Below are 15,817 nucleotides of genomic sequence, written 5' to 3' on the forward strand. Positions count from 1 at the left end.
CCAAAGATGTGCAGGTTAGGTGGATTGGCCATGCTAAATTGTCCCTTAGTGTCAGGGGGACTAATAGGGTAAATACCTGGGGTTCCGGGGATAGGGACTGGGTGGGATTCTTGTCGGTGCAGGCTCGATGGGGGTGAATGACCTCCTTCTACACTGTAGGGATCCTGTGATTCTGTAATAGGGGTTTTCCTGCTCCTGCATGTCACCTTTTGATGTAAAAATAGAGCTCAGCATAAGTTTCATTTAAAGAGAGCTTTTTATTGCATTGAACTTAACCGTCAAAGCATTTCAAAGTGAAATGAGAGATGTAACAAAGCACTGCACAATTTTGTTCTTTTTTCTTTCTTTACAGCCTAGTCTTGATTTTTTTTTTCAGTTGAAAATATTTAAGGGTACCTCCTTTAAAAATGTTTTCTCTTCATTCATTCTTGGGATGTGGGTGTCACTGACTAGGCCAGCATTCATTGTCCATCCCTAATTGCCCTTGAAAATGTTATGGAATACATGTGATGTTGGCACTGGACTTGTTTTTTTAAAGTTTATTTATTAGTGTCACAAGTAGGTTTACATTAACACTGCAATGAAGTTACTGTGAAAATCCCCTAGTTGCCATGCTCCGGCGCCTATTTGGGTAACACTGAGGGAGAATTTAGCATGGCCAATGCACCCTAACCAGCACATCTTTCGGATTGTGGGAGGAAACCAGAGCTCCTGGAGGAAACCCACACAGATACGGGGAGAACATGCAAAGTCCACACAGTCAGTGACCCAAGCCGGGAATTGAACCCGGGTCCCTGGCACTGCGAGGCAGCAGTGCTAACCACTATGCCATTTAGGAAGGGTGTGCCAGGATTTTGATCCTGCGACAGTGAAGGACAGCTATATTGTTCCAAACCTGAATGGTGATTGACTTGGAGGGCAATTTGAAGGTTGCGATGTTCCTTCTGCTGCCCTTGTCCTGGTAGAGATGGCTGTTGAAGGAGCCTTTGCAAGTTTTTGCAGTGTATAAAAAAAAAGATGGCGCCGGATGGCGAGCTGTCCCCACCATACCCTCTAATTCCATCTTTTACTCCCGTTCTTTCTCTTCACCCTATTTGTAACTACTCTATGAACGGTATGCTTTGTCTGTGTAGCGCACAAGAAACAATACTTTTCACTGTATCTCAATACATGTGACAATAATAAATCAAATCAAACAGTACACATACTGCCAATGTGCGTCAGTGGTGGAGGGAATGAATGTTTAATGTGGTGAATAGGGTGCGAATCAAGGATGTTGCTTTTTCCTGGATGGTGTTGAGCGTTTTGAGTGTTGTTGGAGCTGCACCCATCCAGACAAGTGGAGAATATTCCATCACAGACCTGAGTTGTGCCTTGTAGGCGGTGGACAGGCTTTCGGGAGTCAAGAGGTGAGTTACTCGCTGCAGAATTCCCAGCCTATGGCCTGCTCTTATAGCCATAATAGGCTGGTCCAGTTAAGTTTCTGATCAATGGTAACCCCCAGGATGTTGATTACAGAATAGCACACTGCCTTAGAAGTTCGCACGGTGGCACAGTGGTTAGCACTCCTGCCTCACAGCGCCCGGAACCCGGGTTCAATTCCTCTCTCGGATCACTGTCTGTGCAGAGTTTGCATGTTCTCCCCATGTCTGCGTGGGTTTCCTCCAGGTGCTCCAGTTTCCTCCCACCCTCCAAAGATGTGTGGGTTAGGTTGATTGGGCATGCTAAATTGCCCCTTAGTATCAGGGGCATTAGAAGGATACATACATGGGGTTACGGGGATAGGGCCTGGGTGGGATTGATGTTGGTGCAGGCTCAATGAGCTGGACGGCCTCCTTCTGCACTAGAGATTCTATGATCTATGATCTAAGTCAGTACAGTGCTTGGTTAGTGTGTCATATAATGAATTGAACTTTAGCTGAAGGATGGCTTTATACTGTGCTGTAACCCAGTGGTAGGAGTAGAAATCACCAAGAGGGACAGACGGAAAAGATCCCACAACCATTCAGAGCCCTGGAGCGGGGCAGTATTGACCTTTGTAATGTTGCAATTTGAGTTATCCCCTTCGCTCGGTAAATGTGTTCGATAATATATGGTTTCTTAAAAGTCAGGCAATGTGTTTCTAGTTGCAAGAGATGGAAGTGACATTACAAGGATATGGATAGAGTTCGTATTTACTCTGCATCTGAGTTATTTTAAGTGCCCCCTTGCCTCGGATGGTGGCGCAGTGGTTCGACTCACGGCTTGGTCACTGTCTGTGCAGAGTCTGTGTGTTCTCCCAGTGTTTGCGTGTGTTTCCTCCGGGTGTTCCGGTTTCCTCCCACAGTCCAAAAGACGTGCTGGTTAGGGTCATTGGCCAAGCTAAATTCTCCCTCAGTGTACCCGAACAGGCACCGGAGTGTGGTGACTAGGGGATTTTCACTTCATTGCAGTGTTGATGTAAGCCTATTTGTGACACTAATAAATAAACTTAAAACTTAAAAATAAACTCAAGCCCCCACCGCTAGACTTTCAATATCTTACCTAGTCAGACCTTTCCTCCTTCATTAGGTCAGAAACGGGATGTTTGCTGATGCTAATGATTGCACAATGTTCAGCATCCCTCATGACTCCTTAGAAATAATCTGTTTCCAAATGCAGCAAGACATGGACAATATTCAGACTTAGGCTGATAAGTGGCAATTAACATTCACGCCCCACAAATGTGCCAGGCAATTACCATCTGCAACAAGAGAGAATCTAACCATCTCCCTTTGATACTCAATGCATCATAATTGGTGAATACCCCACTATCAATATCCTGGGGGTTACCATTGACCCAAAACTGAACTGGACTAGCCATATAAATACTGTGGCTACAAGAGCAGGTCAGAAGCTAAGAATCCTCTAGCGATTAACTCACCTCCTAACTCCCCAAAGTCTGTCCATCTTCTACCAGGCATAAGTTAGGAGTGTAATGGAATACTCACCACTTACCTGGATGAATGTAGTTTCATCAACACTCAAGAAGCTCGACACCATCTAGGACAAAGCAGCTCACTTGATTGGAACCCCATCCACAAACATTCACTCCCTCTAGCACCACCGCATCATAGCAGTAGGGTACCATCTTCAGGATCCACTGGAACAACTCAGCAAGATTCATTTGACAGCACCTTCCAAACCCACAATCTCTACCACCTTGAGGGCAAGGGCATCGGATGCAATGGGATCAACACCACTTGCAAGAATTTTAGCTGTGAGGAAAGATTATCTAGGCTCAGGTTGTTTTATTCAGAACAGAGGAGGCTAAGGGGTGAATTAATGGAGGGGCCTTGATAGAATGGATAGGAAGGACCTGCTTCCGTAAGCAGATAGGATTGATATGAAATAATTGGTAGAAGGATTTTGAAGGGATTTGAGGAGAAATGTGGTGAGGGTTTTGAATTCCCCACTTGAAAGGGTGGTAGTAGCAGAAAGCCTCATTGCATTTGAAAAAATATTTGGGTATGCACTTGAAGTGCTGTAACATGCAGGGGTATGAATCTGGAGCTGGAAAGTGGGGTTAGATTATTGGTCAGGACAGGTGGGACAAGTCATTGCCCTCTGTGTTATAAACTTATGACTCCATGACAATTAATTGGTTAAACTGAGAAATTGATTTGATTTATTATTGTCACATGCATTGGGATACAGTGAAAAGTATTGTTTCTTGTGTGCTATACAGACAAGGCATGCAGTTCATAGAGTACATATGGGAGAAAGAAAGGAGAGGGTGCAAAATACAGTATTACAGTCATAGCTAGGTGTAGAGAAAGGTCAGCTTAATTACGGTATGTCCATTCAAAAGTCTGATGGCAGCAGGGAAGAAGCTGTTCTTGAGTCGGTTGGTACGTGATCTCAGGCTTTTGTACCTTTTTCCCGACGGGAGAAGGTGGAAGAGAGTATAACCGGGGTGGGTGGGGTCCTTGATTATGCTGGCTGCTTTGCTGAGGCAGCAGGAAGTGTAGACAGAGTCAATGGATGGGAGGCTGGTTTGTGTGATGGAGTGGGCTACGTTCACAACCCTTTGTAGTTTCTTGAGTAACTCTGATCCACACATATTCAATACACAGTGAAAATCTCATATTTGTCCTACGTTCAATTCTATTTCCAGTTTTGACATATTGAAAACTTTATTTCATTCCTGTGATTATTTCTTTCTCTCAATGCCTTCACTCTTGCTCTGCCTCTCTCTGAACATTCCATTCTTTTATGGTGTGTCTTTCCCATTCCCTTCCTCAGCCTTCCTTCAATACACATACTGTATCCAAACTCCTTCACAGCACTGCTGATAATGAATCATCTTGACTTGCAATGTCCACAATGAAATGGTTCACCCAAATTGATTGGATATCAGTTTGCACAAGAATGACATAGCCAACCCTAGACAAACACAACTTAGTCCATCAAATGTTCAATTTTTTTTCAGAATTGGAAGTCAAATTTGAAGATACTCAGTGTTTCACATACCAATCAATGAATTATTCCTTAGAATCATAGGAGGCCATTCAGCCCATCGAGCCTGCAATGAGGTCCTATCCCCGTAATGCCACGTACTCTGCTGATCCCCCTGACACTAAGGGGCAATTTAACATGGCCAATCAACCTAACTTGCACATCTTTGGACCGCGGGAGGAAATCGGAACACCCGGAGGAAACCCACACAGACACAGGGAGAATGTGCAAACTCCGCACAGACAGTGACCCGAGGCCAGAATTGACCCTGGGATCCTGGCGCTGTGAAGCAGCAGTGCTAACCACTGAGCTGCCATTGAAATGTGATCATGGCTGTAAAATTTGTACACACCATTTGCTTTGCAGGTTATTGTAACATTTGGAAGCCAGGATGGATGAGGTTGAGGGCATTTATGATTTTTGAATGTTAATTCTATAATTGTTATCTTTCGGGACACAGTGATATAGATGGAGGACAATCACTACAACTTTGTCACAAAGGAAGTTATTTTGATGGGATGTGATTACCCTATTCAAATAGCAGCCAATCAGGAATTGCAAGACTGATATAGCCCTGGCAGCCCATTGGCTGAGCAAAGGGGTTATAGGGCAGCAAGGCTGCGGGAATCAGAGCAGTGAATGTGATTGGCTGAAAAGAAATGCTTCCCTGATTGAGTGACCTGATTAGTGGGAGTTTTGCAACAAGATATTAAACAGGAGGCAGGAACTGTGACTGATAATATGGAAGACCCCATGAGTTGTGGTGTACAGAGGAATTGAGTTCAGATTTGATTACATTGAATGTTTTTAAATCCCCGCGGCACCCAAGTCTTTTTGTATGTCTAGTTTCAGGCTCCATAGAATTTATGATCAGCAAATGGAATTGCAAAGCTATTTAAATAAGCATGGGCTGCAGTGGGGTTGTCTGATCATAATATGTTCGCATGGGATTGTTACAAACCGTTAACTCAGGGATTAAATATCTTGCCCGCGATAGTAAACTGTAATTGCACAGGAAGGTAAGGCTAACATCCATCAAAGCAGGTTGCAATTTTAACCCGAGTGATTGGCACTCTTAATGAGGTACACTTGGCAGCTCTCCCAGGGTGAATGCCACCAACTCTCCCCTTCCTTTCCAACTCTGATTGAGATGCTGTGGGCAGGAGCTGTATACACGCGCATACTGCTGGTGGAAGGCACAGCAGATGGCAGCAACACCTACTCCATTCTCTCTCGCAGAAGTTTCATTCATTCTCCAGGAGGCAGATCAGCAGGCAACTATCAGGGTCCTGTCACTCTTCTGAGTGCAGGCATTGCAAACTTCCTGTTCTTGAATGTGCAGCATCCGATTGAGAGAAGCAGCTTAAAGAGAGAGAGAGTGTGTGTGTATGTGTACTGTAGCTCTAGGGCAGAGTGTCTCGCAGCACAGGCTGACTGCTCCCAACTCTACTGCAGCTGGGTATACAGTCGCCTTGTTCCAGGAGCTTTCCCCTCCTGTCTAATACCAGTCAGAGGAGGAGTGGGGGCTGATTTAAAGCCCAACCCGGCTAGATCCAGTTACTTCCGGGTGCCAGTCCTGCTGGAGCAGAAATTGCAACTTTTTATTTATTTATGTATTTATTTATTTAGGATTCCTGGTTGTTTTAATTCATCCCTCTGTCCAATGCTGTGTAAAGCCCTGTTATTTCCTCTGTGCCTCCTGCTAATGTAGCTCTCAATCCCAGCTCCACACACACTGTGCTCTGGACTGACTCTCTGGCTGTGTGAAGAGCTGAACAGATACGATTGGCAACTCGCACCAGCCGGAGGATACACACTCTCTCTCTCCCACTGGGAAGCATTTCTTCCTTCCCCAGTATGGAGCAAGGGGAGGAAGAGCTCCCGGCGGAGCTGGAGGAATCCTCGGCGTCCGGATCGTCCTCCTGCGAGCTGCCAGTGTCCTGTGAGAATGAGCAGCAGAGCCCGGTGTCTCCTCAGCACCATCATCACCATCACCACCACCAGAACAAACCCTTCACCGGCCTCAAGTTCTTCGGGCGAAGGTGAGTGAGCGATCCCCAAGCTGCTGCTGACAAAATGGTTTCGAGTCAACAGGATACATTTCGGGGACGCCTGTCGCTTCCTCTCCTCCCCGGCTGCTCTGCCCTGGTGTCCCTCACACCTCACTGCGGGGATTGGCCGGAAAACCCCCCCCTCTGTAACATTCATGCTTCATATTTTACATCAGGGACAGAGGGGAGTTTGCAGTCAGCCACTCAGTCCTTCCTCATGTTCTTCAGTGTCTCTCTCGCCACCCCCCCCCCCCCGTCCCCCACTCTCTCGCCCCCCCCGTCCCCCACTCTCTCGCCCCCCCCCCCCCCGTCCCCCACTCTCTCGCCCCCCCCCCCGTCCCCCACTCTCTCGCCCCCCCCCCCGTCCCCCACTCTCTCGCCCCCCCCCCCCCGTCCCCCACTCTCTCGCCACCCCCCCCCCGTCCCCCACTCTCTCGCCCCCCCCGTCCCCCACTCTCTCGCCCCCCCCCCCGTCCCCCACTCTCTCGCCCCCCCCCCCGTCCCCCACTCTCTCGCCCCCCCCCCCGTCCCCCACTCTCTCGCCCCCCCCCCCGTCCCCCACTCTCTCGCCCCCCCCCCGTCCCCCACTCTCTCGCCCCCCCCCGTCCCCCACTCTCTCGCCCCCCCCCGTCCCCCACTCTCTCGCCCCCCCCCGTCCCCCACTCTCTCGCCCCCCCCCGTCCCCCACTCTCTCGCCCCCCCCCGTCCCCCACTCTCTCGCCCCCCCCGTCCCCCACTCTCTCGCCCCCCCCGTCCCCCACTCTCTCGCCCCCCCCGTCCCCCACTCTCTCGCCCCCCCCCGTCCCCCACTCTCTCGCCCCCCCCGTCCCCCACTCTCTCGCCCCCCCCCGTCCCCCACTCTCTCGCCCCCCCCCCGTCCCCCACTCTCTCGCCCCCCCCCCCCCCCACTCTCTCGCCCCCCCCCCGTCCCCCACTCTCTCGCCCCCCCCCCCCGTCCCCCACTCTCTCGCCCCCCCCCCGTCCCCCACTCTCTCGCCCCCCCCCGTCCCCCACTCTCTCGCCCCCCCCCGTCCCCCACTCTCTCGCCCCCCCCGTCCCCCACACTCTCGCCCCCCCCGTCCCCCACACTCTCGTCCCCCCCGTCCCCCACACTCTCGCCCCCCCCGTCCCCCACACTCTCGCCCCCCCCGTCCCCCACACTCTCGCCCCCCCCCGTCCCCCACACTCTCGCCCCCCCCCTCCGTCCCCCCCCTCCGTCCCCCCCCTCCGTCCCCCCCCTCCGTCCCCCCCCTCCGTCCCCCCCCTCCGTCCCCCACTCTCTCGCCCCCCCCCGTCCCCCACTCTCTCGCCCCCCCCCCGTCCCCCACTCTCTTGCCCCCCCCCCCGTCCCCCACTCTCTTGCCCCCCCCCCCGTCCCCCACTCTCTTGCCCCCCCCCCCGGCCCCACTCTCTCGCCCCCCCCCCCAAGCTCCCCCTCTCTCTCGGCCCCCACCCCAAGCTCCCCCTCTCTCTCGGCCCCCACCCCAAGCTCCCCCTCTCTCTCGGCCCCCACCCCAAGCTCCCCCTCTCTCTTGGCCCCTCCCCCCCCAAGCTCCCCCTCTCTCTCGGCCCCCCCCCCCCCAAGCTCCCCCTCTCTCTCGGCCCCCCCCCCCCCCCCCAAGCTCCCCCTCTCTCTCGGCCCCCCCCCCCCCCCCAAGCTCCCCCTCTCTCTCGGCCCCCCCCCCCCCCCCAAGCTCCCCCTCTCTCTCGGCCCCCCCCCCCCCCCAAGCTCCCCCTCTCTCTCGGCCCCCCCCCCCCCAAGCTCCCCCTCTCTCTCGGCCCCCCCCCCCCCCCCAAGCTCCCCCTCTCTCTCGGCCCCCCCCCCCCCCCCCAAGCTCCCCCTCTCTCTCGGCCCCCCCCCCCCCCCCCCCCCAAGCTCCCCCTCTCTCTCGGCCCCCCCCCCCCCCCCCCCAAGCTCCCCCTCTCTCTCGGCCCCCCCCCCCCAAGCTCCCCCTCTCTCTCGGCCCCCCCCCCCCCCCAAGCTCCCCCTCTCTCTCGGCCCCCCCCCCCCAAGCTCCCCCTCTCTCTCGGCCCCCACCCCAAGCTCCCCCTCTCTCTCGGCCCCCACCCCAAGCTCCCCCTCTCTCTCGGCCCCCACCCCAAGCTCCCCCTCTCTCTCGGCCCCCACCCCAAGCTCCCCCTCTCTCTCGGCCCCCACCCCAAGCTCCCCCTCTCTCTCGGCCCCCACCCCAAGCTCCCCCTCTCTCTCGGCCCCCACCCCAAGCTCCCCCTCTCTCTCGGCCCCCACCCCAAGCTCCCCCTCTCTCTCGGCCCCCACCCCAAGCTCCCCCTCTCTCTCGGCCCCCACCCCAAGCTCCCCCTCTCTCTCGGCCCCCACCCCAAGCTCCCCCTCTCTCTCGGCCCCCACCCCAAGCTCCCCCTCTCTCTCGGCCCCCACCCCAAGCTCCCCCTCTCTCTCGGCCCCCACCCCAAGCTCCCCCTCTCTCTCGGCCCCCACCCCAAGCTCCCCCTCTCTCTCGGCCCCCACCCCAAGCTCCCCCTCTCTCTCGGCCCCCACCCCAAGCTCCCCCTCTCTCTCGGCCCCCACCCCAAGCTCCCCCTCTCTCTCGGCCCCCACCCCAAGCTCCCCCTCTCTCTCGGCCCCCACCCCAAGCTCCCCCTCTCTCTCGGCCCCCACCCCAAGCTCCCCCTCTCTCTCGGCCCCCACCCCAAGCTCCCCCTCTCTCTCGGCCCCCACCCCAAGCTCCCCCTCTCTCTCGGCCCCCACCCCAAGCTCCCCCTCTCTCTCGGCCCCCACCCCAAGCTCCCCCTCTCTCTCGGCCCCCACCCCAAGCTCCCCCTCTCTCTCTGCCCCCACCCCAAGCTCCCCCTCTCTCTCGCCCCCAGCTCCACCCCAAGCTCCCCCCCCCCCCCCCAGCCTCCCCTCTCTCTCTCTCGCCGCCCGGCTCCCCCTCTGTCTCGCCACCCCCCCCCCCCCCCCCGGCTCCCCCTCTCTAGCCCCCCGCCCGGCTCTCTAGCCCCCCAGCCTCCCCCTCTCTCTCGCCACCACCCTGGTTCCCCCTCGAGTTTCCCCCTCACACGCACTCTCACAGTTACCGACTCCTGCACACGGTCACAGATGCTAAATTGGGGAGGGTCATATTAATGTCACTTCAGCCCAGGAATGTTTTGATTGTTGCAATTTGTGGCATGTCCATTTAGTGTAATCTTGACTGATGATTTGTAATGAGTGATAGCCCAGCAATGTCAATACAGAGTAGGGATACTTCAGTGTAATTATTGCACACATTGTGTAGGTACATGAAGTCTCACAGACACACGGGTGCAGTTCTGTATCTGCGTCTATGTATCGTGGGCGAGCTGTGGCTTTTGACAAAAACACAGACACACTTTCCTCAGTGGGTGCAGTGTGCACGTGCTGAGTGAAGTTACATTTCTGTGTTGTATGTAGGCAGTGTGTTATGGTGTTGTGGTAATGTGCCATGGGAAGGTAGCAGAAAGGTTCTGTGGTGCAGACTCATTGGGAGGTTATTTACAGTGTCACTGTCACCAGATCTGGAAAGGCATCTCTCCATTGGCGATCATACTTGTGGACTACAAGCCAGGTAATAACTGGAAACATGGCGAGAGGTGTGCTCGTCTGTATGCTTCCCTAATAATGTAACTGGTTGCTTGGGTAGTGGGGGTGGAATCCGCTTTTTAAAAATGTAAACCAGGTTATGTGATACTGCCTCAGTTTCAGATGTCTGGTTATTATGAGTCTGAGATGGGGTCTCTGTCCAACATGGGTTAATATGGGGGCAGCATAGGTTCTAGGTTATGTTCAGGAATGAGGGCTGCTATTATGTTGAATCTTTTTGGTTTTAAATAACATAGATTTAGTCACTGAAGGAACTCATGCTGAAATCCACACACTGGGCCTCGCGCCCTGGGCCGGGCGGCCTCGCGCCCTGGGCCGGGCGGCCTCGCGCCCTGGGCCGGGCGGCCTCGCGCCCTGGGCCGGGCGGCCTCGCGCCCTGGGCCGGGCGGCCTCGCGCCCTGGGCCGGGCGGCCTCGCGCCCTGGGCCGGGCGGCCTCGCGCCCTGGGCCGGGCGGCCTCGCGCCCTGGGCCGGGCGGCCTCGCGCCCTGGGCCGGGCGGCCTCGCGCCCTGGGCCGGGCGGCCTCGCGCCCTGGGCCGGGCGGCCTCGCGCCCTGGGCCGGGCGGCCTCGCGCCCTGGGCCGGGCGGCCTCGCGCCCTGGGCCGGGCGGCCTCGCGCCCTGGGCCGGGCGGCCTCGCGCCCTGGGCCGGGCGGCCTCGCGCCCTGGGCCGGGCGGCCTCGCGCCCTGGGCCGGGCGGCCTCGCGCCCTGGGCCGGGCGGCCTCGCGCCCTGGGCCGGGCGGCCTCGCGCCCTGGGCCGGGCGGCCTCGCGCCCTGGGCCGGGCGGCCTCGCGCCCTGGGCCGGGCGGCCTCGCGCCCTGGGCCGGGCGGCCTCGCGCCCTGGGCCGGGTGGTCCCGGGCCGGGCGGCCCCGCGCCCTGGGCCCCGCGGCCTCGCGCCCTGGGCCGGGTGGTCCCGGGCCGGGCGGCCCCGCGCCCTGGGCCCCGGGCCCCGCGCCCTGGGCCGGGTGGTCCCGGGCCGGGCGGCCCTGGGCCCCGCGGCCTCGCGCCCTGGGCCGGGCGGCCCCGCGCCCTGGGCCGGGCGGCCCCGCGCCCTGGGCCGGGCGGCCTCGCGCCCTGATTTCCGTTTTGTTTCTATTTCTCATGTGTGGCAACATTCCTTCAGTAACCCAAACAGTGGATATAATTCACCTCTTCAGTTTTATCGCTAGGCAACCTCCTTTTGTGCTGGATTGCGAGCAACTGTGAATTTCTGGCATTTAATTAGTGGGATGGTAACATACCATTGAATGTGTCACTGATCATATAATTAACTCGACATTTATACCCTTTTAAAGAAGAAGTTTGTCAGAAAACATTGACTTGGTGTCTTGAGATAGTGAATGAAATTTTCGGTCCCTTCCTGGGATGTGGGTGTCGCTGACAAGGCCAACATTTGTTGCTCATCCCTGATTGCCCTTGAACTGTGTCTTTGTTAGGCCATTTCGGAGGGCAGTTATTGTGTGGGTTGGAGTCACATGTAGGTCAGACCGAGTACGGACGGTAGATTTCCTTCCTTTCATGCCATTAGTGAAATGGATGGACTTTTACAGCAATTGACGATAGTTGTCATGGTCACCATGGCTGAGACTAGCTTTATAATTCCTGATTTATTAATGGAATTTAAATTCCACCTACTGTTGTGGGAGGATTTGAACGCATGTCCCCAGGGCATTAGCCTGGACCTCTGGATTGTGAGTGTAGTGACATCTCCATTTCCCCTGAACTGAATGTGCCTTTCTGGTGCTTTATATCAGAGAATGGCGTAATCAGTCCTTACCTGCTGCCAATCAGAGAGGGAGAAATGCTGGTGACATGGCTGCAGTTGGCACAGGTGGCAGGCGGGTGAGATATCTCGCTGCTGGCAGAGTCTGTTAGGCCATTTCGAGGAGCATTTGGCTGCTCTGAATTTGTCTGGTAGTCACTGCTGCCTCACAGCGCCAGCGACCCGGGTTCGATTCCCGGCTTGGGTCACTGTTTGTGTGGAGTTTGCACATTCTCCCCATGTCTGTGTGGGTTTCCTCCGGGTGCCCCGGTTTCCTCCCACAATCTGGAAAATATGTTGTTTAGGCGCAATGGCCATGCTAAATTCTCTCTGTGTACCCGAACAGGTGCTGGAGTGTGGCGACTAGGGGATTTTCACAGAAACTTCATTGCAGTGTTAATGTAAACCTACTTGTGACACTAATAAATAAACTTTAACTTTAGTTGGTGTCTGGTGTGCAAATTAAAGGCCGTTTTTGATCTAATGATGGGCTGCTTGTTTTAAAAGCAAATAACCCAACTTTCTGACTGGGCTCCCACCTTTCGGTCGTACATGAAGCCATTTGGTGCTGAGATATGATTGAAGGGATACAGAGAAGCTTTGGTGAACTGCTATGCTGAGTAACATCACAGGCTGGATGAGATAGAAAGAAGGGACAGGATTCAATCCAGGGGGAGGAGGGACACGCCATTCTGCAAGGAAGATGATGTGACACTGGCCTCATGAGGAATTGGCTACTGCTCAGAATTTTGAAGTAGTCTGCTGCAGGTAATTTTAGGCCTGGGATTGTTTTCAGTGGCAATGTAATTGGATCAACAGCAACTGTGAACTAAAAATAGACCAGTTAATGTTGTTACCAGGCATGTAATTGTCTCGAGTCTGGAAGGATAATTTCCTGTCCTGTGTCATGCCTCTAGATTCAACTTCCCCCACTACTCCCCAGCAATAATGGGTCACAGTTGACTGAAGCTGGAAGAATACCTGGTTTTAATCAAATTGTAAGAAAAAATGCAGATCGAGATGAACAAATCCGAGTTGGAATGTAATGGTTTCTGAGGGACTGAAAGTTCTGGAGTTTGCCCGTTCTTCCCCGTGTCTGCTCCTGGTACTCCGGTTTCCCCTCTTAGTCCGATGCTCAGGAATGTGGCTGGCCATGTTTCGGGATATCCGGTCAGAATAAATATTCTGAATCACTGCTTAACTTTTCTCTCATTCCAAGGGGGAGAATCCCACCAACTTCCCTCTGCCGATGAAATGATTCCAGCTTGACAGCCCCTCCCAAACCCCCGCAGGCCCCAGCACCTGGAAGGGCAAGGGTAGGAAGTGTGCAAGCGAGCACCACTGCTGTCAGGTCCCCTTACAAGCCGCACGTCGATGTCCGTCGCTGACCCTTTATTGTCACTGGGCCAAAATCCTGGAACTCCTGACCTCACAAGATAGTGGGGATACCTTCACCACACAGCCTGTAAAGGTTCAAGAAGGCAGCTCACCACCACCAGAGGCTCAAGAGAATGATCCCAGATATGAAAAGCTTGATGTATGAGGAGCATCTGAGGACTCTGGGTCTGCACTTGATGGAGTTTAGAAGGATGAGGTGGGATCTCATTGAAACTTATGGAATAATGAAAGACCTGGATAGAGTGGATGTGGGGAAGGTGTTTCCATTTTATTTTTATTACTCACAAGTAGGCTTACATGAACACTGCAATGACGTTACTGTGAAAATCTCCTCGTCGCCACACTCCGGCGCCTGTTCGGGTACACTGAGGGAGAATTTAGCATGGCCAATGCACCTAACCAGCACATTTTTGGGACTGTAGGAAGAAACCGGAGCACCCGGAGGAAACCCACGCAGACGCAGGGAGAACGTGCAAACTCCACACAGACAGTAACCCGAGCCGGGAATCGAATGTGGGTTCCTGGCGCTGTGGAGTAGTGCTAACCACTGTGCCACCGTGCTGCCGTAGGAGAGACTAGGACCCGAGGGCATAGCCTTGGGGTAAAGGCGCGACTCTTTGGAATTGAGATGAAGAGGAATTTCTTCAGCCAGAGGGTGGTGAATCTGTGGAATTCATTGCCACAAAAGGCTGTGGAGGCCAAGTCATTGAGTGTATTTAAGCCAGAGATAGATTGGTTTTTGATTGGTAAGGAGATCAAGGGTTACGGGGAAAAGGCAGGAGAATGGGGTTGAGGAACTTATCAGCCATGATTGAATGGCGGAGCAGACTCGACGGGCCAAATTCTGCTCCTATATCTTCTGGTCTTATGGGTCACCTTGTCAAGGGCAGCGGGGGATGGACAATAAATGCTGACCTTATCAGCGATGCCCATTCCCAGAATGAATACGAAAAAGATCAGATTGTCTCTTGTCACATGGCAATTCGAAGTTGGTTTCGGAGGGGATTTGTTTCTTAATATATGGAGTTTTATTTTATGTACAAGTCCAAAGTGTCTGAAGGTTTAGTTCAGTCTGCTGTGGCTGACAGTGAAGGACCCCTAATCATTGGGGTTAGAGTTTGGAAAGCAAGCAAAGGCAAGCATGCTTTTCCAGTTCAATGGAATTTAGAAGAATGAGGGGAGATCAAATTGAGGTATACAAGATGACAGATGGTATGGATAAAGCAGACATGGAGTGGATGCTTCCTCTTGAGGGCATTCTAGGACAAGAGGTCATAGTCTTAGGATAAGGAGTAGCAAATTTAAAACAGTTGAGGAGAAACTACTTCTCCCAAAAGGTTGAGAATCTGTGGAATTCGCCATTGCAAAGTGTGGTGGATGCTGGGACAGTAACTACATTCGAGAAGGAGTTAGACAGATTTTTAATTGGTAATGGGTTGGAGGGTTATGGGGATGAGGAGCATATCAGCCATGATTGAATGACGGAGCATATTCGATGGGTCGAGTAGCCTAATTCTGCTCCTATATCTTATGAACTTATGAGATCTCCCTAGACGTACAGGGTGGGATTGCTCAGGATTTCAAGAGCTGGATTTGAGTTTCTGGATTGAAGGGTCTTCTTTCTCTAAGTAGCATTTGTCTTTCCAGTCCCGCCCCCGAAGCTTCAGTGAGCTGGCACCTCCTGTGGCGAGCCCAGATGAAGCTGCTGGTGTGAGGGAGAACGGCGCGAGTGCACAATATCTCAGCGTGTAGCTTCATTTCACCAGGGTTGTCTGCGAGGCAGATTTTATTGATGTAGCTCTCGTTTTGAATGTGTGTGTATGTATATATATATATGTGTTTTTTAAAAAGACAACCTTTTTGCCAGTAACAATGACATGGGGACAATACAGATTTAAAAAATATATATATTTTTTTTTATATGAAAAAAAACGACAACCTTTCCCTCGGTAACAGTGACATGGGGACATGTGACAATACAGACAGTTCAGCTTTTGAGTTGGCTGATCTTTTGAATGATTCGGAGGATGGTTGTGGTGTGGAGGAGCCTGCAGGGACTTTCCCCGATTTTCATAGGTATAATCACACATCAGCACATGCAGAGCAGAGCGACAACCAACCATCAGATAATGCACAGGGCTGAAAGCCCTGCTGATGTTTTGATGCTTTCGGTACATTTTCTTTTTGTTGTTGTTCTTCTGTGGTAGTGGGCATGCAGGTTTTGTGCTATTTCCTTTGGGCTGTCTGACTGTGTGCTTCAAAAGGAAAGGTAGGCAACCCAAGAGGGGGTTGAAACCTTTTCTTTTTGTCGATTGAAAGCACTCTTATCCCATAGACAAGTGCGATTTGTGTTTACACAGTGTCTCGTCAGGCACTTCATCGCGTTAGAACATATTGGGGCGGCACAGTGGTTAGCACTGCTGCCTTGCACAGTGGTTAGCTTCACAGCGCCAGGGATCCGGATTCGCTTCCTGGCTTGGGTGACTGTGTGGAGTCTGCACGTTCTCTTCATGTCTGCGTGGGTTTCCTC

General features: G+C 53.7%; 1 protein-coding gene across 2 annotated transcripts in view; it reads left to right on the forward strand.

The window, feature by feature from the left end:
- Positions 1-5,709: 5,709 nt before the first annotated feature.
- Positions 5,710-15,817, forward strand: part of dgkza (diacylglycerol kinase, zeta a) — a 515,809-nt gene continuing 505,701 nt past the window's right edge. For both annotated transcript variants that reach the window (XM_078220418.1, XM_078220419.1), the window contains exon 1: positions 5,710-6,518. In XM_078220418.1, coding sequence (XP_078076544.1) covers positions 6,425-6,518 — 94 coding nt within the window. In that variant the 5' untranslated portion in view covers positions 5,710-6,424. The remainder of the gene's footprint in view (positions 6,519-15,817) is intronic.

Source organism: Mustelus asterias, chromosome 9 (assembly GCF_964213995.1).
Source record: "Mustelus asterias chromosome 9, sMusAst1.hap1.1, whole genome shotgun sequence".
In the NCBI taxonomy this organism is placed as follows: Eukaryota; Metazoa; Chordata; class Chondrichthyes; order Carcharhiniformes; family Triakidae; genus Mustelus; species Mustelus asterias.